Here is a 25,719-nt window from a genome sequence, read left to right as displayed (position 1 = left end):
AGCATTTATAACTTAGAGTTTAGCAATGGGTAATTAAGAAATACACCAATAAATTAATCTTCCCAGGATATTTTCTGGCTTGTGGAAAGACAGTAAAACACATCTAGGAATTTTCCAGCTGAAAGCCCCTTGCAAGTTGGATCTTACTGGATATGGTTTTAATCCTGAACATGGTTTGAATCCTGAAATTATGTAACATTTTCTCCTATGTGACCACCAAAGATGCTATTTTCCTTCTGGATTTTTTTTAAGATGGTCAGAACACATATTCAATAGGTCATGCTGCTTTATTAGCTCAGTATTGCCCTGAAATACCCATGGTAAGGAGAATGTTACCAAAATTAGCTGCTTTTGAAGCCTTACCACAGGATTACAGAATGGTTTAGGTTGGAAGGGACCTTAAAGATCATCTCTTTCCACCCTCTACCATGGCCTGGGAAACCTTCAACTAAACCTGTCTGCTGCAAGCTGTGTCCAACCTGGCCTGGTCAGGTCAAGAAACAGAAAGAACAAAGTTCACTGCCTTTTGAGTAGGTTTTTTTGTTACCCTGACAACCACTCACCCTGATGAAAGGGTTTTATACTCACCAGCATCCAGACTCCCAGTAGCTGCAGTCCAGCCCATGATGGGGGGAATGGCCCCGACAACAGCTCCCACCCACGTGTTGGCAATGCTCATTCTCTTCAGGGGTGTGTAACAGCAGGTGTAGAGGAAGATGTTGAAGGCTCCCAGGGCCCCGGTGAGTGGGTTCACTCCCAGTGTGAGCAGGGCAATTCCCGGGATTCCACAGGAGGCAGCAAAGCAGACAGCGAGCAGGGGGCTGTGGGGAGACATGTGGCACATGCTGAACAGGAGCTGGCCTTAGAGAATGGCTGTTGTCCCCTCCCTTTGGTCTCCCCCCCAAAATTAAGATTGAATTTTTGTCATTGTTTTACTCAGTCATCCTAAATTTTCCTGTTTGAGCCCCCATCCTAACAAAAGCTTTTCCAAAATGTGAAGAATCTTGCTACAGCTCTGCAATGGAGGTGATTCTTAATCTTGTGATCACTGTGTTCACCAAATAAATTCAAGCTCTGCAAGTAATGAAGAACTGTTCTCCCTTATGGAGAACTGCTGCTTTCAGCAGATCTTCCTCCTTCATTTTAATTTTAGTGAATTTAAACCATTGGAGAAAGCACTCAGAGTTTAGAGTAAATTAAAATGGTTGCAGTTTGTCAGATTTTTAACTGATTACAGTTATGCAACGGATCCTTCAAAACAAAACCAGGTTAGACACAAAATTAATAAGCACTTATGAGAAAAGGAGTACATTCAATAATTTTGAAATTACATCAATAGGTATAAAGTATCCTTTACTAAAAAAAGTCTGAATGCTCTACACCCCCATTTATCTGATGCACTGTACTAAGTAGAGGGAGCACAACAAAACAATGCTGGCAGCAGAATCAAAACTGGCTATCTTGTAAGCATGACTGAAATTAACTGAAGATATTTTAGGTTTGGAGCAAATTAGATATTTTAGAGTGGAGCAAATTAACTGCGCATTTCTACTGTGCATCAGCTGAGAGCTCAAGGAAGGTTGGAAACTCATATTAAAACCTGTCAGAAAGTGGCTAGAGCTATGTAAACTTCTGCTAATAAATTCCACAACAAAGATTCAAATAGGATGAACAAAGATTTTTTTGTTTGGCTACCAGAACCATACTTGACAGGCAGCAGGATGCCACAACCCTGAGGAAGCTTTAGCTGTGGTTCCTTGTGCCAGATCAACATGTTTGCTGCTTGTGTGCTTGTTTGAGGTGTTTGGTATAAGAGGAAGAGAGAACGAAAAGTCCCCAAGAAATTATGTGGTGTGGGCAACCTTTGGAAAGGAGGAAAATGCCATTACATTAGTTGTATTTAATAACCCATGTGGCTAAATATACACTCACAGTCACCCATGTAAAACCAGAAAATATGTGTGCTTGCAATGAAGGTCTCTGCATGGAGTTTAGCTTTACACCTTTTGTCTAATTGAAAACCATGCAGCCTTTGTGCTCTACAATCCACTCTGCCCTCTGGTCAAATCCTTAACCCTAAAATAGGTGTTGCAAGCACCACTCCTACCCTCATAAGAAAATAAGAAAAATTTGCTGGTGGGGATGAATTTTATGGGAGTTTTATCAGCAAAAATTCCTACCAGTCAAATTTTTATATTTAAGATATTTGTTAGACCAATGCAGTACAGAGATTCTAAATACCTGGAAGAACTAAAATGAGCAAATCTTAGGCTAAAGATCTGCCTTCAATTTAAATTGACTAAGTAATTTTATCCAGCTTTTCTAAACCATCAACAGATTTTAGGTAACACAGTGTGCACAGTGCACATTTCTACTCAGCATTACCAGCCCTGGCGTTACCAATACAGCAGGAGTCGAGGGAGGGAACGTCACCGCCTTTCACTGACAATGACATGTATAAAATGTGAGGCTGTTTTCAGGAAAGGAGCCATACAGAGCTGTGCCCTCTGGTTCTGCAGCCTGTGGTGCTCCTGTGCAGGAGCTCCTTTGCTCCTGTGCAAAACACAACCTGTACTGCCATTGGTCCCAATGCCGACCACAAACGTCAGAGTACTTTGTAGATGTTGCCCCTCTGTAGTGAAAGTCTGGTTAAACAAATCTATCTCAACTGATTCTTGAATAAAATACAGTCAAGGCAGTAAACACCCGATTCACACAACACTCACTCACGAGGCAACAAAAGATCAGTATGATCCTACAAGGCTGGGCTGCCCACATCCACCCTGCAGGGCTCGCAGACATAAATGAGGGCACAGTTTGATCTAATGCAACGAGCACTTTTCTCACTAATAAGGAGTGAAGACTTATCTACGTGTCTCCAATTTAAATGCACACTACCCTCCATGAGCAGGCCCCAGCCCTTCATGTCTCTTCTCAGACAGGAAGGCAAAGGGTGGGAGTGTAAAGCCTTCCTGCATGGATGAACCCTGTTTTGCCTCATTGTTTCCCTGCAGCACCGACAGCCCTCGGTGCCAGCCCTGATCCCAGGTGCCTGCTGCCTTCATTTCCAACCAACGCATCAGAAAAATACCTTTAAAAAATAAGGCTTTAGCAAAAGGGAGGGGTGAAGTTAGGTGGCTGAGACCTTCAAAAGATGTGCTGTGATCCTGGTCGATAAGAACACGTTTTTGTTTTTCAGTTCCTTCCTTTTTGCCTCTTTAAGGGAAGTTTCTGGAGGCACAGTACGTAACCACAGAACCACGGAATGGTTTGTGTTGAGAGGGACATTAAAGCCCATCTTGTTTCAACCCCTCTCTGAAAGGCAAGGACACCTTCCACTAAACCAGGCTGCTCAAAGACCCATCCAGCCTGGCCTTGAACACTTCCAGGGGTGGGCCAGCCACAACTTCTCTGGGCAATTTGAGGCAGTTTGATCAGTGTCTATAATTGTCCTAATGCTCTCAGGGGAGGGCATAAAGTCAATGGGGTGGTTCCTCTTAAGCAGCTGAACTACTTTATTTTCAGACATCCTAAGAGCACCACATTTTCTATTTCTCTCTAGTGTTTCCTCAACAAAGAAGAGTAATTGTCTGACTTACAAAGGCTTGTTCCCAAAACTCCAACTGAGATTATAAAGTCATACAGTGATCTGATGACTCAGCTTTGCTATTTCTGCCTCTTAAAATACTCCTTCGCATCACATAGACGCTGCAATGAGAAATCAGGACTTTTCTTTCATGGTGAAAAATGAGGTAGAAGAGAATTCAGCTCCCTCTCATGGAAACTTGTCATATTTATAAGGTTAGGAGAAATATAAGCAACTCCTTACTGCAAAAAAGAAAATATTTTAGGAAAACGTAGAGAAATTTCAGTGATGCTCTTTTCTGCTTCAGTGATACTGCAGGTGTTAAAACAAGACTGAGCCTAGGTTTAAATCACAGGAGTTTAAAGCATATTCTGATTTCTATTAGTTTATATCTTCTAGGGACCAGTGTGCATGTCCACGCTGATGTTGTTTGTCAGTACTCAGGTAGATGGGGGGATGCTCACTGATTTAATGCACTCTCCACTGCCAGGCTGCCCCACATCTCATCAAGGGACCACTGGAGATCAGCATCTCGTCCTGGAGCAGGAGAAAGGCTGAGACACTGAATTGTCACTGAATTTACCCCACCACCTGACATTCACACAGTTCCTCCCACTACAGCCTCATGCCACCATGCTGCCCATGTCAGCCTTTGGGTAACCCAATGCCACGGAATTCTCACACGGTGCTCAAAAGTGGCTGAGGGGTCTCTGATGGTTTTCTTCATCCTTAAACCATCCCATGCAGTAAGTGCAGGCTGGTGACAGACGCTGGTACATATGCCTCATTTCACTTGGGCGTTCATGTTTGCTGAGGGAATCACTCCCATGGGAAAAAAGGCAATCTTCCATTGGAAAACTGGCCAAGGAGCTAGCTCAGAAAGCAAACATCTTGAGTAAGAAACTAGGTTTTATGATGGATTCTTGGGAGGAGTTGGTTTCAGTTATTTGACTGATTAAAATCAGGCTTTGGAAAAATACTGCAAGTGCCAAATGAGTTATCTTCAAATTTCAACTCTAAAATACCCAATATGTCACCACATAGGGCACCTCCTAAAGGCTAACCAAAACCTAGTAGTTTTGCCTTGTCTCTCTTCTCTTCTTCAACAAATATGCTAAAATCTACCTAATAAAAGTGCTAAAAGACATCCATCTTCAGCTAAAAGCTTTTAGAATTTCAGCTTGACTAGTGAATAATCAAACTTTTCCTGATGCAAAGGAAATGTGTTGTCATTTCTTTTCCCAGGGAGCTCACCCAAGATGGCCCCACCCCAGTCACACTCCACTGAGAGCATCCAAGAGGAGAATGAGAAGCAGGAGGAAGATGAGGCCCACGTTCTCCTCATTCAGCTCTGGAGATATGCTGTTGGTTGGGCTGGGGAGGATTGCTCAAGGACAGCCCAGGGCTGCTGGGGGGAATGGGAACAGGCAGGAGGAATTCCACATGGGTGCTATTCAGGTATCTCCTACATACACGACCATGAGACATCCACGTGGACCCTCATCCAGAGGAGTGAGGAGGCTTTGGATGATGCAGCAGCATATTTTAATTCATGTGTAATAATATAACCCCTAAACTAGTTGCCACTTACAGATGTTCTGGTTACACGCAAATAATGAGCTTACACATATGTGCAGGAAATAAATGATTTAACAGGATCAGAACCATGGATAATAGTACTTACTGACTCACAGCCTTATTTGGAAAAATTAAGAGGTGAAAACAAATTAAAGCATTTGCCCGTCTACAAAATTAATGTAGTATTTTACCTATTTCACAGCAGCATTAGCAAGCTTCGTGTCTATAATGATCAACAGTGGGACTACTTACACAGGCTTTTCTGTGCTGTCTTTACCCAAACATTTTGTGAAGATGACTGTCACAGTAGAGTTTGAACTACAATCTAAAAAACAGTGTTAAAAATGGGACAAAAGTTTAATGAATTTTTTAAAAGACCAACAAAGAGCAAAACACAATTCCCTCTTAAAACCTATGAGTACTTGAAATTATGGAAAATTCCTGTATCAGCATCTAATGCTTTAACCTATTCCTATGAACAGATTGACACTCCCATACAAGTGCAGACACAAAGCACATATGATTCCTGAATAGGTGCATTCATTCAATCAGCAGTACTATGCCATTCATGTTCAGATGTTATGTAAATACATAAGAAACTTAATTGTGACCATGTGTTAAATGGGAAACTGGGCACACCAAACATACATGAAAAGCAGCTGAAGTGCATATATTTGAAAATTAGATTCAAAGCCTAATACAAAAGGTAATAAATCCTGTCTTCTCCCTATCTGTCAAAAACCCTTCATAGACCCTTCATGTAGTAAACTAAACTAAAAAAAAAAAAAAAACAAACAACAATGCTCTTTTATTTAGCTGCAGCATGCCTGGAGTACCTTAATGGATTTGGAACATTTGAATTCCCAGTTGATTATTCTGAATTAGATCTCATTAGTATTGACAATGGTCCCTCGTGCCACAAGAGCATGGATCCATTCTGCCAAATGCAGGGTGATGCTCTAAAATAACCAGAGTAGGGACAGTGAAGGAAGAATCCAGGCATGGGCTTGTGAGACAATGAGGGTGGAAAGAGAAGAAACTTTATTTAGAGTAATTTCCATATCCAAATGAAGCCAAATACATACCCTTGTGTTCCTCTGTGCGGGATTTTAGTAATAGCAAATACTCTGCACAGACTCTGCCCTTTAAATAAACTGCAATTTACCCACTTTTTGATGAGACAAAAACTGGGTTTGGGTTTTGGTGAGTTTTCTGTGTCATCCAAGACACAGGTTCAGTAAGACCACTGTGCTTCTTCCCCTCGCTCACCCACAGGAATGGTACTAAACTGTCCCTGACTTCAGCATCTTCCACGGTGGCAGGTAAACAATGCTGAGACAACAGAGGTGAGACAAATGACTTAAATTAATTTCAATACTGCTACTCTGGGCCCAAATTCTATCTGCATACAGTGTCAAAACAATTTGTTGTAATAAGAAGAGGGACAGCCTGAACCAGGTTCCTGCACAGATGGGCTGAAAATAGCAGGAGCTCAAGAGAAGGTATTTTGGCAGACAAAGAACACAAGTGTGATCCTCATCTGCAACTACATTTCACCATCATAAGCTGAGATATGAGTCCAGTGCTGTTCCAAAACCATAATTAAAATCAGATTTCAGGAGGAAGCATCATAAGTTGCTTATTATTTCTGGAATCTCTAGGTACTAAAAATGTCCCCAGACTACTCATCAGTACAAAGCTGCTGGAGAAAGCCCCCTCCTCTTTTCCCTAATTTTTTCCAGGTCAGCAGTAAGTTCTTAAGGGTTCTGAAGCCACTTACAAATTCAGACAAAAGCATCAGTCTGAAGGTTTCACTCTTTTCCAACAGCAATGAGAGGTTACACAAACAGAAGTTCAAGTACGACCCCTTTGATGGTTTCTGTGGCTGCAGAAGCCCACAGTCATGAAGGGGAAAGGATGTCCATGGAGATTTCTACCTACATCCATGCATAAAACCATACTCCTCCCTATGATTTAGTTTGCTGATTTAGTTTTGCTCATCTCCTGGCATCTTCTCAATTCCTGCAGCCAGGCAACAATAAGAGTTGCTGAAAACAAGTCCCAGGTCAGGAACTGTGCCTGTGGTCAGCATGACTGTCCTACAGTACTGGGCTATGCCTTGATCACCTCCCTCAGTGGGAGGAGCAGCAGCGAAAAATATTTTTTTTAACTTGTATTTGTTTTCTTTAAGATCAGCACCCAAGAACTGCTGAACTCTGCTCAGCAGCTTTTAGAGATCTACCAGAAAAACTGGGAAAGGCCATCAACAACAGGAGTTAGAGCAGGCAACCCCATCCCATCTGGAGAAGACAGAAAAGCGCCGAGGGTGTTACGAAGACTAAAAGAAGCCTTCCTGCTCCCACAGCTGAGGTAACGGGGATGCAGGCCCATCCCCTTCAAGCACACATCTGGACTGCATTTGTGTCACTTCCAGCCCTGCCTCCCCTGATGGACAGATGCCTGGAACTGGCAATGGGGTCATCTGCTGGCGTGAGTGCCGACAACTCAGCTGACTGCAAGAAAGGAGCTAGAAGGCTGGAAAAAGACATTTTGCCCCAAATAGCAATGGCGGCAGCATCCCTGAAATTATTTTTGATGGAAGGTTAAAAAATTGTCTATGTTCAAGGTAAGGTCCAGAGCATTCAAAATAAATCAGTAATCATGGCAGAATGCTGAATGATGGCAATCTACCAACTCTGAAATGAAATTTTAACTTTCCACACAAATCCTTTCAGGCTGTGTATTTATAAATTTAGTAATGAAAACCATATCCATGACCACTGTCAGCTGTAAAAGCTCTATCATAGTAACAACACTACTAACTTGAGTGGATCAGTAGCTTCATTGCTGATGACTTTACTAAAATGATTCTAAATTTTTTTTACAAAAAAATTAGATAAAACTCTCAAAGAGCTCTACAGACAGACTGAGAGCTCTACTTGATAGAAAAAACATCCACATTCAGATGTAAGATTCTGAATCAAAGTGGTTATACAATGACCTGATCTAGTGGGTGGCATCCTTGTCCATGGCAGAGGGGCTGGAATTAGATGGTCTTTAAGGTCCCTCCCAACACAAACCATCCTGGGATTCTGTAATACATCATGACCCCTAATTAGTATAGTTTTGAGGCTGCGGTTTTTAAGGACTCAAAGCAAAATATTTTTACATTCAACTACAACTTTCAATTATAGATTGGATTAGTCTCAAGAGAAGATTTCTTTCCAATTTAAATGAAAAAAAAAATAGCTGTAACACCAGCAGAATGGACATACTGCCAGACCTCTATTTCTTTCATGTAGTTCTATTTCAGCATCAGTCAGAAGCTTTACTTAACACAAGCAATTCATGCTCTCACTTTTGATATTCTCTTTTACAGGTACATTGTGGCTGAGTATTATGAAAAGCCCAAGAACCAGCTGATTGAAGCTCAAAGTCACAAAGTACCAGAGTTACATTAAACCAAACAATATGTATCAATGAGCTAAAATGGTACTATTTTAAAGGAGAAAATGTTGAGAAAGATCTTAATAGATATTCACTTATTCTCTTTCAGTCATGCAAGAAAGTTCATGAGAAGAGATGAAGGATGATGCAGTTTAAAATTAAAATGTGAGAGTAAACTGCACTTTTAATTGGGAATTCAATTTTTCTCCATCAACTGCAAATATCAGAATACAGCTTGTCTAGCATTTAGCACTGAAGAGAGACAAATACATGGGGAGCTTTGTCAAGTCTTTCTTTTTTTTCTTAGTGAATTATTTAATTTTTTTTCTTCACAGGTTAAGTAGTATCTACATTCTGTCAGTCTGGTATTTCTGTCTGTCTGGTATTTCATCCCCAAAAACATGCTGCTGTGGTCTACAAGTACAATGAGTATTGAATTTTATATCAAATTTGTATCAAATCCCCTTTAACTGGGTATACCACAATTTTTAAGACTGACAGAAAACACTTGTTGCAATTCTGTCTACCTGTGTTTTTGTACGTGTCTTTTTTGTAATTTGATTTCTGGTAATGACTATGATAAAGATGTTGCTAATCTCAGACTGGACAGTACTTTTCCCCAGATGTGAAAAAAAAAAAAAAAAAAAGAGGAAAATTATGGAAAAGTTCTAAAACTAACTTGTAACATAAAATCTGAGCTGAGGAAGAATTCAATGTTAAGAGGAAGTATGAGAGTGGTGGATAATCTTTGCCTCTCAATTGTCACCAGCTCTGGTTTTGCCATCAAATATACTTGCTCAGAAGTGTATTTAGTATAAATAAACACAGACTAGGATAACATACTGCCCGTCTGCCTCAATTCAGTTCTCTCCCAAAGAAGAAACAGACTAAGTATGTAGCCCAGGCCGCCCTGCCACAGGCGTGTATCCTTGTACAAAAGCATGATCAAAACTGTATTTTACACAAAGTGGGGGCAATTTGTTCCCCTCACTGCTCAAGAGCCCAGGCTGCAGATGTTTTGACTCCCCTGCCAGATCGAGGTGCTTTAAAACTATCATAAACAAACACGGCTGATTTAAAAGAATCATTTCATCCTGAAAGGGACACATCTCTCTTTTTTATGCTTGAGTAAAGCAAAATTGGCTTGATTAATTTTGCTGAAGGTTTCACTAAGATGATGCAAGAATTTTAACTCAGCTAAGGAAGGAGATCAAGAGTCCCACCCTCAGCATCAAGCTTTCTCCTATACATCTCCTGCTCTCAGTTTAACTCCCTGTAAATGATACCAGGATCTGTTTTTTCATGCACCTGCCCTGAGGTCTGAGCCCAGGTATGGAATGAGATAGCTCAGTGCACCATAGGGAGACTTGTTGTTCAGACAAAATTAGAACTTTTATGCTGCCCTTTGTTATTAAGCAGACACTCCAATTGGTCCTCATCACTTCACTTGGAAGTAAAGAATTACAAATGAAAAGGACCTATACTTACAACATGTTTATGCTTTTATTACACTTGATATCCACACCAGAATGTTAATCATAACAACCCTGAGCAACCCTGTGGAGCGTCAACACGCTTGTGGTATATGGCTTTGTGAGGTAGGAGTGAAAGGGTGACTAATTATATTCACAGCTTCCCTGCAGTCATGAAAATGTAAATATTTTTTTAAGTGCTTACAAGACAAACCTACAGTAAATCTGAAAAATGTCCCCCATAATACTTAAACTAAATCCTCCTCTTTGATCTAACCTTAGAGTATGGCAGTTAAGTGATCCATTTATTCTACTTCAAAATCTCAGTTCTCTCTTTAAGAGCCAGACACCACCTGACTAACAACATAGATAATTTGGTCTCTCCAGAAATATTTTTCTGATTTAGGATGATTAAATATAACATGTGCTTCTGCTGAGCCCTCAGCCAAGATTTGGAAAGCAGTGGTAAAGAAGTCTCAGGCCAGATCTCAATCCCATTAAGACAGAGAAAACTGATGTTCTACGGTATTTATCAACCTGCTCTTCAAAAACAGAAGAGAGATAGTCCAGTCATCTCAGCACAGGAACACTGCTTCTAAATACATTTCAAGGAGCAATGAAAATGAAGGAATTAAGTTATTCCCTACAGCAAAACAGAGCAGGACAAGATGCAAAGGTCTGCCATGGGAAGAGGATCAGTCTCCAGACACCAGCCAGTGGATGAGCAATGAAGCAGATTGAGCCTGACAAATTTCAAGTTCAGCCATATCCTTTCTGCCCATCTGCAGATTCCCCTGCCCCACTGCAAACATGCCTTTGACACCCACATCATGGGAACACTCTATAGAGAAGTCTTAGCTGCCAAGTCTCATCTCAGAGGTGAAGAGGATGAGGATGACTGTATTTTGGGATTCCTGTATTACTATCTAGGTAGATTATCTACAGTTCTATCTAGAGTTATGGCATTTTTAGTGGAAAAACAAAATGGAAAACCCTTCACCTACAATCAAAGTGCATGAATGGAACATAATTATTGTCACACAGGCAGCAATAGGAGTCCCTGTGGCTTCTTTCTAGCATGATTTATAATTTTATATTCCCTGTGACTTTACATCCCTAGCAAAAAAAGAACTGAATAAAACATATCAAAGTGGTTCTCCACATATCTCAACCTCAGGAATGCAGCTTTTCTAGTCATAGAGACCAGAGAGCAAGCATCTGTGTTCACACAGCTGATTAAAGTGCAAGAAAAACCTCTATTATATCTGACTTGCGAAGCTGGTAACATGTAAGTTATAACTTGCATGAGACCTGATAAACTCTGTCCTTCAGAGAGGGAAATGCACTTCCAACTCACTGTACACAGATCTCAGGGCATAGCAGCTTCTAATCAGAGGCAGCTCCACAATGGACTTGTTGAGCAGTGACATTTCCTACACCATTTGGCACAGGGTGAACGATGATGCTGCTGTGGTCAAACCAGACAAGGTTCAATACTAATACAGGGAACAGTGTTGGGGTTTTGACTGCATTAAGCCAGAATTTACAAACATGAACCTGAAATGTTTGACAGATATTGGAAGAAAAGCCATCAGGAGAACACTGCCCCCAGGATGGGGGAAGGATCCTGGGCTTCAAGCTTAAATATTGTTTGTTTGTAAAAACTCACTTTAACATCACCTTTGGAGATAATGACTCATTGCTAGTCAATTAAAGAAGAAAAGTGGCAATGGCTGCAATCGATGTCCAAGAGGCCCATTCATATCAGACACAGAGATGGCAGGATTAGCGCACAATGGCTCGATTCCCTCCAGTTCCTGTAGCTCTAGCCCCCAGGCGAGGAGCTGACGTGAGAGGATAAGACAACTCCATTAGGAGCCCGTATCACTTCTCTGCAGTGTTCTCCACAAGCAGATGGAGCAGCTATTTAGCCAAATGCACCGTGACTCCAGCTTTATACAGGAGCATATGGGATGTTTCCTAATGTGGGGCAAGGCACAATGTTCTCCGATTTATCAACTGTCTTGCATGCAATTAAAGATTCAGATAAATAATTTGGGGGTAAAGACCCATAGACTGAGCTAAAAAGCAGCGAGGCACGAGAGGTCAAGTGTTTCTGCAGGATATGTATTTACCAAACAGAGCTGCCTGCAAAGGAATGTCTGGGTTGAGCTGTGGCAGAATGAGGCCTGGTCAGGAGTGAGCTGGAGAACCAGCAATTGCTTCAATTCAACTGAAGCAAATTTAAATGTGGAGTTAATAAAACAACCTTCTTTATTGCCCTAAGAAACAAAATATATATGTAGTTAGAGCCACATAATTTCCTCCTAACACACATTTTGATCTGAGGAGAATGTGCAATATCACTATTTTTCTGTGCATTCTACAAAAGGCCTCTAATACCTCAGAACCATTTAATCAACATCCCATGCAGGCAGTGAATAGATAATTGAAATATAAGTACTGTCATCCACATCCCCTTTGGGAAAGAGACACAGTAAGCATTATATCATTGCATTAGACCATCCTTTGATGTGGGCCTTATTCTCATTAAACTATATTTTAGCCCCAAGGTTTCTCCCCCCATACCTCTCTGTGACATGGCCAAGCCAGAAAAAAAAAAATTAAATACCCCGCTGTTCAAAAGGCAAGAAGTACATTTTTACAAGGAACTGTACATGTCAAAAATATAAAGCTGCCTTTTTAATTTCTTGTTTACCAAACACAGTCAATGACAGCTCCTGGAAAACACAGGAAAAAAAAAATGAAGGCAGGAGGGTGGTGGTGGGGAAGGAATGCATTTACTTGCTTTTAAATAATCAAGCCTGAATACAAGCAGGATAAGAAATTCTTGAGAAGGCTGCTGTGATGGTGTCTGCTTTGAATTGTGCCCTGTTTAAACAAGAGGAAAGCCTCCCACTGAAAAAAGAAACATTTTTATCATTTAAAAAGATCTCAGGGCAGTCCCTTTAAAATGAGGTATTTTCTAAACAAAGCATCAGAATGTTCCCCTGCAGGGAATAAGCATCTGATCTCTTAAAAATTATTATTCTTGAAGAAGTGTAGATTTATGGAGTTTTTGTTTTATTTGTTTTAACTTAAGTAGAATGAAACCTGTCTGAAATGACCACCCAAGGGAGCAGAGCCACCACCTAAGCAGGGGCTGATCTCTAAAGGGGACCCAAAGTTGTACCAAGACCCCTGGGGCGCTTTTAAATCTCTGGCTTAACCAGAGCTAGCAAAACACTTAATGCAAGTCTCAATGTAAGCCTAGGACATGGATTTTCCTTTGCTTTACATCCGTGCAGCTCCACTAACATCAATAGGAATGCTCCTGACTTACATTAGTGTTAAGCGAAGAAACAAGCTAATTACCCTGAGTTATCCACAGTGATTACAGGGAAAATTGTGTTTTAAAATGCACACATTTTTTTTCAGCGTGGAGTGGTTTTGTTACACTTGTAATAGTAGGTCTGCTACAGGCAGCAGAGTGGAAAAACTCAGCTTTACATAGAAATAGTCTAGAGTTACAATGTGCTTCTGAATAAATAAAATTTCACATGTTGCAGTTTTCTATTAGTTCACGAACATCCAACTTCCATATATGCAATTGTGACTACAATTCACAAATATTAGTGAGAAACAGTACTAGTGCAGGAGCCCTTTTTGGTCAGATTCTTCAAGAGTTTGACTTATAGTTCAAACTGAGCCAAGTCAACACTGCACTCAGAAATATCAATAAGTAGAAGTGCTACTGTCTCCATTAACTGCAGTAAACATCAACTGTGAACATGAGAAGTGGAAAGCTCACAGACAGAACACAGCTCCTTGGGCATTGCTAAGGGAAAAGGTTAATGGGATTCTTGGAAAAAATATTTATCAAACAACACAAGCATTTGTGTTGAAGCATTCAAGGCATTAGCTGTGTTGTGCTGCCTTCTGCCATTTTAATAGACTTAAACCTCTTACATGTGTATAGTATAGCTATATACTGTGTATAGTATAGCTTGAGCACAAATAATCTGCATAAGGAGAATAGCAATAAATTCCACAGCATGTTAGTTTTATCATAGAATCCCAGAATGGTTTGGATTGGAAAGGACCATAAAGCTCATCTCTTTCCACCCCCCTGCCATGGGCAGGGACACCTTCCACTATCCCAGGGTGCTCCAAGCCCTGTCCAACCTGGCCTTGGTTGGCCACAGCTTCTCTAGGCAACCTGGACCTGGGCTTCCCCACCCTCACAGAGAGGAATTTCCTCCTAAGATCTAATATAAACCTACTCTTTTGCAGTTTGAAGCAATTATATTGAAAGGTTTTGAAACAAGACCTGGAGGAATCAGGTCTGACCTCCTCAGAGACGAGACTGCTGTGAGCTGGAGATGGGTCTTCATCTCTCCTGAGGTCTTTTTCAGCCTGGATCACCCTCTAAAGCTACCTGTACAATGCTTCATGGTCCAGGTAAGCAAAGGAGAAGCCCCAGGCCCACTTCCAGGCAGCCACTGCTGAGTCCGAAGCCAAAGGACTGGGTACAGAAAACAGCTCTAAGTTGCAAAGTAGCGCAGGAGCAGAACTGAACAATGTCTACACGGCCATGAATTGGTTATTTAGAACATACCGTTCAAGGTCTTTTTTTCTTTTAAGATTAAAAACTATCCTTGTACAACTATGAAGTCTTTTATGAGCGATTACCACAGTGGATCCAGCAGTACCCTAAGTTCATACAACTGCCAATGTTTAGGAGTGTATGCAGGTAAAGGGTGATCAAACCTGTCACTTTGCACAACATAACAGACCACAACACTGGTCACCCTTGAAGTTGATCTCACTCAGCTACTGCAGCTCATACCAGGAATTTGTTAAAATTAATCTGCAGGAAAATTAAATCCATTACCTTAAAAAGCAAGGGAATAAATCACACCCAACAGGAAATCAGAAAAAGCTGCTGCCACTTAGATGAATCTAAGATTGTGTGAGCACATGAAATTTTTCCTTGTCAATGACACCAAATGAATTCATAGAAGGAAACAGTATCAGCTGTTATTATAATGCAGAACACAAATATGCTTAAGGACTTAACCACTGCAGTCCAAGTATAAAGAACATTTCAAGCTGTTTGCATTTCCAAACAAGACTTGAGGGGTCAGAGGAGGCAGGAAGATGTGGGCAGGCAGGATGATGGATGGCACTCAGTGGCATGCTGTGTTTGGGTCTACTCTTGTTTTTGCAACAGGATGTCTCTGATTACTCTCTGACTAGAGAATAAGGATGGTTACATCTCATGGCTCAAAGGGAACATTTTTTTCAGAGCCTTACAAATTAAATAGAACATTGTAAACCAAGCAGTCAACGAACTATCTGGTATTGTTTGTCACAGATGTCCCAACAGTGTCAGAAGATTCCCTGGGGGCACCAGAGGTGGGTTTGGGGGCTGGCAAATAAGGTAAATGTGCTGTCTTCCCTACATTCAGCAGCCCCAGCTCTGCAGAACCAGTCTGTGCCATTGCCTTTATGGATTGTCCAGCCCAAATATATAAAATATAAAGCAGGGGCACACTGAGCCCCTAAGTAATTCTCAGCCATCAAGATGATGCAATACAGGGACTTCACAAAGGATGGAGGAAAATAACTTTTCCAAACCCCACCCTTCCAGAGATCTTTGCAGAACTGGCTCCTGGCTCACAGGGAATGATGGACAGGCCAAAGCTGCCCAACTGAGATGCTTCTTGAATGTTACCAGTAAGAGAACAATACTGTCTCCAGCCAGATGTCCACACCTCAAAGTGCAGCCTGGGCCATAGAGCCTTTCTCTGAAAGCTACTGATGCTCCTCATCGATGCCAAAGGAAACTGCAAGTCCACAGTGACATGTGGGGGATTTGGGAACCACATGAATGCATATGCAGCAAAATTAACCCAAGGCAGACTTGTGTTTTCTCAAACTGAAGACTTCAAGCAGAAAGGAAGGGGAGAAATGTTGTTGGAAGCAAGATCACTTGGATTGGACAGCTAGTCTTAACCCTGAACAAACTGGGAGCTGAAGCTGTAAGCAGAGATAACAAAGCAGAACACATGGAAATAGTTTCTCTACAAAACCTTAACATTTCCATTTAACGAGCCACCTCTGTGAATTGTCTTACTTAAAATGGAGACAACAGCTCATCCAGGGACTGCATGACTCAGTAACTCCAAGAACCTTACTGGGGTTACCACTTGGATTCTGGTACATTCAAAGCATGTAAGAATTCTCTTTGTGATGGCACAACCTCTAGAAAAACTCTCACTGGCCTCAGTGCAGTTTTCAGTGGGCAGGAGTCACATCAAAGCCACCACTGAAAGCCTTTCCAAGGAGCTGCAGAGCCAACATGATGGAGAGTTAACAGCCTTCTCTCTTTAAAAAGGATCTCAAACTCAGGACAAAAACTGCTACCCATATTGTCCAGTTCTGTAACAACGACTATGCCGAATAAATAAAAGGCAAGAAAAGCAAGGAAAAAAGAGAATATATTTACAGAGTGCAAATGAAGATGGATTAGAAAATAATGTCTCATTTGCACTGGATAGCACAGATGTTGTAACACAGCAGAATTTAAAAAGCAGCAAATGTTTCATTAAATGAAGCAGCTAAAGAGAAGAAAATGTCAGAACTCAAATGTCAGACAAATTCTGGGCGAGAACTCCCCAAATTCTCTGAATTGCTTTCCAGAGCCAAGACACCAGTCTCTTATGTATTATTTGTCCATCTCTCTCTTTTCTGGTTTCAACTGGTTTTAGCATAACCATTTACAGATTTTATCGGCCAGGAAGGAAAGAGTTCAAGGAACACCAAGAAATATGTGGCAAAATACAACAAGGTTAGATCACTTGCAACGGTTTATTCTCCTCTGGCACACCACAGAAGAAATAACCCCAGTCAAGGTCTGCATACTCCATGGTCTGCAGGGAGCAAGAGCAGCATTATTCAAGGGAAGTGACACTAAAGAACTTTAAATTAGCTGTTGACAGGCAGGTAGATAGATTGATGAGTGATTGCCCAATGTCCCCAACATTGCCATTTTGTGGTGAAAGCAAATATGAAAAGGGGGGAAGTAAGAAAATCCATTAAATATGGTTTTGCCAATTTGTGGTGCACTCAGATGACAGTGAAGTTCACTTAAGGACACTGGAAACATAAAATAAATTGCTTTTTCTGAATCAGAAATTGACAGAAAGTTTCCTAGTTATATTTTTGACTCCAGAAGCACTGCAAGCCATGTTAGCAGACTATGATAAAAATAAAATAATAATAATAAAAAGAAAATCCCCCCATCATTTTTTTTCCTAATAAGTCTTCCTTCTCCCAGGGCCTAAGGGCCACATGCAAGGGAGGCAGAAGTGCAGGTCCTGAACCACACAATTAAGCCTGACTTATTGTATATCCAAAAGATGCCCTCACTGCAGTGGTCCCTAAAATATGTTTTTAAGTAAAATTAACTGAGGAATCTGCAATTAGCACCACCTTTGAGAACAAATCAGAACAAGTTTATTGAAGTGCTCTAACTATTTACCACAAGACTGAATTTACCCCCAAGGTTCACTTGAATATTTTGTCTCAATTTTCTTGTAATTTCATCTATCATGTTTTTTTTCAGCCTTCCAAAGGTGATGGATAAAACACAGAAATAAAGAGGACCAACTCTTTATTCTGTTCACAGAAGCCTAGGGGAAAACATAATTTTGTTATAAATACTCTTTGGCACATATCATGGAAATGCAATACTAAAATTGTTTGTTGAATCATTTATGAATTGGACCTTCAGTTTCAGTTTGCAAATAAGTTAGAGCATTTTTATTGATGTTCTTTTTCACTTTGCTTTTCTAGTTGCCAAACAGCCTTAAAGAAACTGAACTGATACATAATCCAGAAAACAGAGGGAATGGAGGACTTTTTTTAAAGGAAATTCCTATGCTAATGAAGGACTTATTTTTTGGTGGGGGGAGGAATTTACTGGTAGATGATGACAAAATTTATGATAACAAATTTTTAAATTAATTTCCTAAGATGCCACAATAAGTTTTCAACCAGCTAAACATGTAGAAGCAACACATTTTTGTGTTTGTTCTTAATTGGGAATTTTTAAAGATTTATTATTACAAAACAAAAGTTCAATGGAACATAACTGCATGCTGCCACACCATACACAATCATCAAACATGAAGAAATATGTAATATGGAGGGAAATTCTACTGTATTGAGAAATTCAGTATTTTACAGCTGTGAGTGTCCAAACTGCTGACATGGAAGTTATAAACATGAAGAAATAGCAAGGAACAGAGAGGTGCATTTCTCTTAAGTGTTTTGTCTTAAAGTGCTGCTTTTCGTCATCTGAAGAGGGAGAGAAACTTGGAAATAGATAAAAGGTTTACTCCTCCTTAGCCAGAGCAGGTGTGCATTGCCTTACCTGATCTGTCCCCGCACCAGTGGTCTGTTTTTAGTCCTGTTCATATTTGAGTCAAACGGAACCTCAAAGAACTGTAATTAAAAAAAAGAAAGGAAGAATCACAATGAAAGGATACTGGAAAACATGCCATGCATGGAATGTCCTGTCTCCATCTGCAGGTGATTTAATCTCTGTTTTTGAAGGTTCAAGGATACAACGAAAATGGTAAGTGGGTTTTATGGAGCTCTCATAGTCTGCACTGATGCTTTTGGCATCCCCTTAGAAAGAAAATCACCCAGAGGACAAAAATAGTTTGTACAAGACCCCAAAAGTTGATCATTTGAAGTACAGTTTGATTCCAAGTTCTTTTCTCAACAGGTCTGACACATCTTTTAGAAATACGCAATTACATTTGCATACACACACGGAAATCACGGAATCGTTACAGTTGGAAAAAATCTTTAGGATCATCCAGTCCAACCAGTACCACCACTGTGTTCACCATTAAACCACATTTTCAAGTGTCACATCCACAGGTTTCCCAAACACTTCCAGGTATGGTCACTCCACCACCTTCCCTTGGCAGCCCCTTCCAACGCCTGACAAGCCTTTCAATGAAGACTTAGTTTTCCCTAATGCCCAACCGAAACCTCCCCCGGCACCAGGCGAGGCCATTTCCTCTCACCCTGTCCCTTGTTCCTGAGAGGAGAGCCAAACCCCCACCTGGCTGCACCCTCCTGTCAGGGACTTGTGCAGAGCCACAAGGTACCCCCGAGACTCATTTTCTTCAGGCTGAGCACCCCTCAGCTTCCTGATCGCAGTTTTATATTAGTACAAATTGTCCCTGCAAATGTTCTTTAAAGACCTTCTGGTCTTTAAAAGACAAACACTAAGGTTTTTCCAAGATCACCTACCTTGCCAAAACCTGTAACCTACCCTAAAATCAATCAACTCTTATAAAATGCTACTGAAACTCCTCTGAGCCTCCAGCTGGAGCAGGAGGGAGTGAACACACCATATGGTGTTATTTAATGTCACACCCCAATCTGACTTTAAACATGGCCTATGGGAAAATTCAGGCATCACTATCTGCCCACTCAGAATTCCTTCAAGCTTCTGCAGTATCTGTTTTACAAGAATATTACTGGAAAAACTGAATGCACTTTGCCATCCAGGCAAATCTAAAGCCAGTCAGTTTTATGTGTGCAAAACAATAATACAAGTAAGGGCTATGGCCGATGTGGAGTGGTCAGGGTCATTCCCAATGACCACCAGAGCTGGTGAAGACCCTGGTGTGGAAGGAAAGCACTGACAGGTCCTTGCCCTCCACCTCATGCTGGAGGGACAGGTCAGATCTTCTCAACTTCAACACTAACCTGGAAGTGTTGGATACTTCACAAAGAACCTCTGTAGGATACAGACACAAGTTTCTTCGGAGCAAGTAAAGCACCCCATTTGGATCTGAAACTAGTGATTGCTTCTGACAGCTCAGTGTTTTGCTAATGGTTTGTTTCACTGTTATATTTCAGAGGCAATTATGATAAATGGAGGAAAAAAAGACATTTGACATCAGACTGGTAGAGCAATACAAGGGAAAAAAACTCTATAGGACTAAAGTCTGTTCTCCAGAAAATATATGGGCTACGATTACTTTTTTTTTGTAAGTCACAGGTTTTATTTCTACTTGCAAAGGTCTGACTGCCTTGAGTTACTTCTAGTTTAAAATTGTGCAGGCAAAGAGATTTTTGCTTATTTGACAGTATTAAAGCTTATACATAAAGGTATCTGTGTGCAATGGAAAAAATCAAAATAATGTGCAAGTTTTAAACTCAATGTGTCTCAGACTCAAAATGGTTAAAATGAAGAACAGTTGAATAGTCAACACCTGAAAGAATTTAAACTTATGCAGTTGGGTTATCAATTATAAGCTGATGATACCATGCTTAGTGTATCAAATATTTCCATATATTTAATATAGCAATCAACCTCTGAATAAATAATAAATTTTGAACAAGGATCTCCTCTGCTGACTTAAGTAGTCAAATATGTCTGTGTCTATTGTATACAGACACGGCTGCTCCTGAAATTAAGACTACTGCATGACTTCAGACTGAATTTTTTCACGTTTTTAAATCTGACAATTTGAATAATCTGTTACTGTCAAGCGTATGCATACAGCATGGCGCTGTACTTCCAGCTGAACTAAACTTAATAAAATCCTTTTCCTTGCATTGCCCTAGATTCCTTCACTGAGCTAGTTGCTATTCCATGTCAGCAAGATGTCATTTATCAAACTTTCCCCATTTTGCTCCCAGATGTTCAGCAGAATTCTCTCTCCATTTAAAATTATTTTCCCCTGATATTCTAGAAAAAATGAAAAAAGCCATGCATCTCAAATATCATTCCATAAGAATGAAAGAGTGAAGTCAAACATATTATCTCATGCCAGGCCAACAGAGTTTGCCTGTTTCAGCAAACAGTAAATTCAGTAAGATGAAGCCTAGATAAATAAATACTTTAGAAGCACTCAAGGGGCTTTTTCCTCAGGAAGTCTGAATGCATCAGTTCAGCTGGACATGGCAGAATATTATCTGCCCTCAGTATCTGGGAAACTGGCCTCCAAAAGGGCAGACTGAGGGTTAAATCTACAGCATCTAAAAAGCCCTGAGTGACAAGACTTGGCAATAGCTCTCAAGAACCTAACCTAAATTTTAATCAGTATGCACAAACATTTAAAACATGATGATGGCAAAGAAAAAAAAAAATCAGGCTAGCCAGTACTCTGTGGTTTATTTCTCTGGCAGGCTCATCATGCTTTTTGTGAAGATCTCATCTCATTAATATAGAGTAATTATATCTTAAGCATCTCACAATTCCTTGCACAGCTGTCACATTACTGCTCAAAGCTGTTTACACCCATGGCGTTTCTGTCCTTCAGCTTCTTCACGTTGATTTCCATTTTGTTTATAAGTGAAACCTTAAAGAAAGTTTAATTTCAAGATACCTCTTGGAACCAGCAGTGCCTGCAGAGGGTGGCTGAGCACTCAGACCTTCTGGAGGGCTCACAGATTAATAATTTTATTAAGACTATGCCAAGATTTCTGTAACAACACCTTGCAGCTGCAGATAACATGATGCTGGCACTTTCAGGACTATTGACAGGGAAAGAGGACAGTGTGTCCAGTGCCCCTGCAGGTGACTTCTGCTCCTTCCATCAGTTCATAGAATCACAGACTCTCCTGAGTGGGAAGGGACTCACAAGGATTATCAAGTCCAACTGCTGCCTCTGCACAGACATGCCTAGAACCCCTCTCTGTGCCTGAGATCGTTGTCCTAACACTCCTTGAGCTATGGCAACCTTGGGCTGTGACCATTCCCTGGTGAGCCTCCAGGGCTGTTCAGTGCCTCAACACCCTCTGGATGTTGAACATCAAGACCACCAATTTAGTTCACAAGACAGTGGCCTGACAGTTCTCAGTTAATTAGGCCAGTGGAGCCCTGAGCACATTCTGCATTTGCCATCCATGGTCCTGCAGGAGAGATCACATCTATTGAATTACAACAGTCCAACACCTTGACTCCTGTTCACATGAAAACACCAACAGAGTACACTAAGAGGAACAATATGCCATAGAGTTTATCAAACAGATCTGCCACACTTCAGCTAATAAACATCTTTCATAGACTACTTTGGATTTCGAGTGTATCACGGACCAGCCTGGCTGCTGGCCCAGCTCTAATCGGTGACATGTGGTGGAAACAGTGGCAGCTGAAACAGGCAACCAGTGTGCCATGTACTGACATAACGTTTTACTCTAATGCTGAACACGTATTTACAGCAGAAGCGATAATCCCAGGAGTCTGAAGATGGAATGGAACCCTGCCATTAGAAGACAATTTAATTCAAGGTAACTCTGGGGTCCTCCCATTGCAAAACCACCCCTGAATCCAAGGAGGCTTCCATGCCAACAGAATTGCCCTCTGGATCTACATAATTCTCTTCAAAGCCTCCCAGAAGGGCAGTTCCAGTAAATTTTCAGCTCTAATGAGTGAAGCAGTCACCTCCTCCGGGTGGTCTCCAACATCCCCCCTGCTATGTACCACATGGGGAGGTGGAGATGAGCTATAGGTGATGTCCAAAGCTCTTCCTCAGCTAAAAACTCTTGCTATGGACCCAAGCAAACATTAATACAATAGAAATAAAAACCACTACAGCTGGATGCCCCCTAGAGCACTTCAGTGAATATCTACAGCCAGAGGTGAAGCTGGGCTGTGTAGGGCAAGTCTTGCAAATATTGATCTTGTTGAATTAGGTGTTTCTGCAGTTCTCCCAGTTCCACTGAGCTACAGAAAGCTCTGATTCTCTTTGGTTTTCTTTGGTATTGCCCAAGAGCAAAAAGTTAACCAGAAACACCACTGAAACACGCTGGAAACCAAAAAGGTGCATGAACCAAGGAGGAGCAGATGGACCAAAACTGTGTGGAAAGCACAGTGGCAGAGCAGACTGTGGAGACCTGGGCAATAACCTGCAGTTTCCTGGGAAGATGACATCCAGAAAGTCATTCCTCGCAGCTGGCCATGCAGCCTCCAAATTCATCAGGTTTCAGCACTAGCCTTTTACACAAAGTCTCCAACGTTTCTCACGCAGGCAAAAGAAAGTAGCTTCAAGCAACACTGGAAACCCACCAGACCAAGAAGAGTCAAGTACTTTCCTCTGAGACTGTTCTTCCTCTCCGTATTACCTAATTATTTCTGTTCCTCATGTTTTCAGTGATTTATCTTACGTTGTCATAAAGTAATATATAATTACATAAATGGAGAAGAAAAACATAACATATAAGTCATGGCAAATAAGATCAAAGTCAAGATTATTATAGGTTTCCTTATGGTTTCTTTTCAATCACTTTTATATGAAAATGACAAAGAATAATTAAAGCATATTACAAAAGTCTTTTTACTCAATTGTACACAGATGTGAATAAAAAAAATGGAGGGAAGGATTTTCAAAAGCACTCATGTGCTGATCTAACACGATTCTCACTGAAGTCAATGGCAGTTTGACTTCAATGAGAGCAGAGACAGACCAACACTGAGTGATTCTGAAAATCCCACCCTAATTGTACAAACAAGGGAAGGCTTTGGAGACTGCTGGCTTGGAGATCGTATATTTGAGAATCATAAAGGGCACACAGCACCTGTTTGTCTTCAAGATATGAAAATAAAGCAAGGCAAATATTTTAAGGATTAGAATTAGCTTTTTTTTCTTCTTTTTTTTTTTTTTTTAAGGCCGTATCTGAAAACCCTCTGGCAGTGAAGTTCCCAGTCTTACTATAGATCTACTCTGATATTTTCCATCTCAAAGAGGATTCTAATTAAAAACAAGATCAATGCAAGCCTGAACAGTGTTACTTGTTACATGTTACAGAGGAGGGCAGCTAAACCCCAGACCGTCATGTCCCACAAAAGTGGAAAGGTCTGCCACATAAAGGATCTGACACAGTTTATTATTTTTTTCCCCCACAAAAGACACATTCCTATTATTAGCCAGCATTTAAAAGCCCATTGCTCTGTACAGGGAATACAACAGGAGGAAATTGCTAATGTTGATACTTGTGACTTTAGAGATTTTTCGGGATGGAGAAGGCAGACTCACTGCTATGCACCCATCTGACCAGTTTGACTAACAACTTGTCATGCCAGCTCTGCTTTTAAGTGCTCAAGAGGTGACGCTGTTATTCTCTTGACCACTCACAAGTGTGGCTTTCCAAGGATTCCCAGAGACACTGTCCGCAGAATTGGGCATTTTGCTTTACATGGCATTTAGTATTTCAGTATCCCTAACTAGCAGCAGCAGCTGGAGCTGCCAGCATGCCTGGCACAGTGCTCCACGTTTGTTTTCAGCTCATCCAAATCCTTTTAGTGGCTCTGACCGACAAAACAAGTGGTCACTGAGCTCTTGCAGCTTGGGCTCTTCCTCAGCACTTTGGCCAAACAACATCCTTTGCTGATACCACAAGTGCCATTACAAGGAGCTTGAAAAGCTCCTTGTATCACGGCTGTGATAATGTGGAGTGTCACAGCAACATGTTCCTAACGCTGCTGCATCTGTGGGGCTTGTCACAGTGATGAGGAGTCAGGATAGAGGAGAGGATGATGGACACATCCTGAAATACACTGCTGGTAACTAGGGAAGCCCAGCTGGAAAAACCACTGGCTCTGCAGGTATGGATGAGCTTGTAGCACTCACTTGAGGAAAAGCAGTGGGGATGGAAGGAAAGACCCTGGGCCTGCTGTGTCCAAGCCTGCTGCAGGGAGCTAGAAATTAATGATAATTAAGTTAAATAACATGGCACTTGTACCAAAATTCTTTATCTACTTTACTCCACATAAAAAATTTTCTCGTCTTCATCTTTGAATCAAGCTTTCTAGTACCAATGCATTAAAAACTAGCTCATTTAACCTAATTTTTTCAAAGCCCATAGCTTGAAATGGGAGAAAAGACATGAATCTCCTGGTTTAGTAAATGAGAAGCAGGTCAGGTGACCCCCAATGAGCCTAGCTCTTCTTATTAAAATCATATTTTGCTAGGAAGATAGTGTAACAAAAATGAAATAATAAAAATAAAAGCAGGCCCTTAAAAGCTGTTCCATCTTGAAAACTGCTGACTTCATGAGCCACCTAACTAGTGTATTCCCAAGGCCTCACAGAGGTCAGCCGTGGCTTCAGGGGAAATGAAAGCTGGATACCACAGACAGGCTTCACCTCATGTGATCCACACTGGAGAAATAACCTCTGTTATTGGAATATTGCTTTCTGGCCAGCTGCAAAAACCTAATAACATTTACCAGCACCAAGTCCTTTTTATTTAGCACACAATTAATGCATCCATAAACAAAGCTCCTTTCTCCAAGCCTTTCTTGAGCCCCTCTTCCAGGAAGACACTTGCCCATCAATGCTTTTTGCCTTCTTGATCAAAGGAGGCAATTTCCAAGTGCAAGACATGCTGCACTGAATATCTTCCCATCGTTTTGGATTTTGTTGCTGTTGGGCTCTCCCTTTTCAACTTAAAATTAAAATCAAAAAAAATGGGTTTCAGTTAGATAAACAACACATGCCCTTCCCTGGTGCTCACCAAACCAACTGCACACACAGAATGACCTGATCTGGCCAAAAATCAGCTAATTTCCCTCTGGATCTTTCCACTTTTTGATCTACAT

The 25,719-nt window shown here is 41.0% G+C and overlaps 1 protein-coding gene across 2 annotated transcripts in view; it reads right to left on the bottom strand.

Annotated features, from left to right (window-relative positions):
- Positions 1-25,719, bottom strand: part of LOC128797626 (protoheme IX farnesyltransferase, mitochondrial) — a 99,475-nt gene that overhangs the window by 15,676 nt on the left and 58,080 nt on the right. For both annotated transcript variants that reach the window (XM_053960363.1, XM_053960364.1), the window contains exons 5-6: positions 18,524-18,594; positions 589-821 (exon numbers count right to left, since the gene is read on the bottom strand). In XM_053960363.1, coding sequence (XP_053816338.1) covers positions 589-821; positions 18,524-18,594 — 304 coding nt within the window. The remainder of the gene's footprint in view (positions 1-588; positions 822-18,523; positions 18,595-25,719) is intronic.

This window comes from Vidua chalybeata, chromosome 19, assembly GCF_026979565.1.
Source record: "Vidua chalybeata isolate OUT-0048 chromosome 19, bVidCha1 merged haplotype, whole genome shotgun sequence".
NCBI lineage: Eukaryota > Metazoa > Chordata > Aves > Passeriformes > Viduidae > Vidua > Vidua chalybeata.
This window is presented reverse-complemented; position numbering and strand designations above follow the sequence as displayed.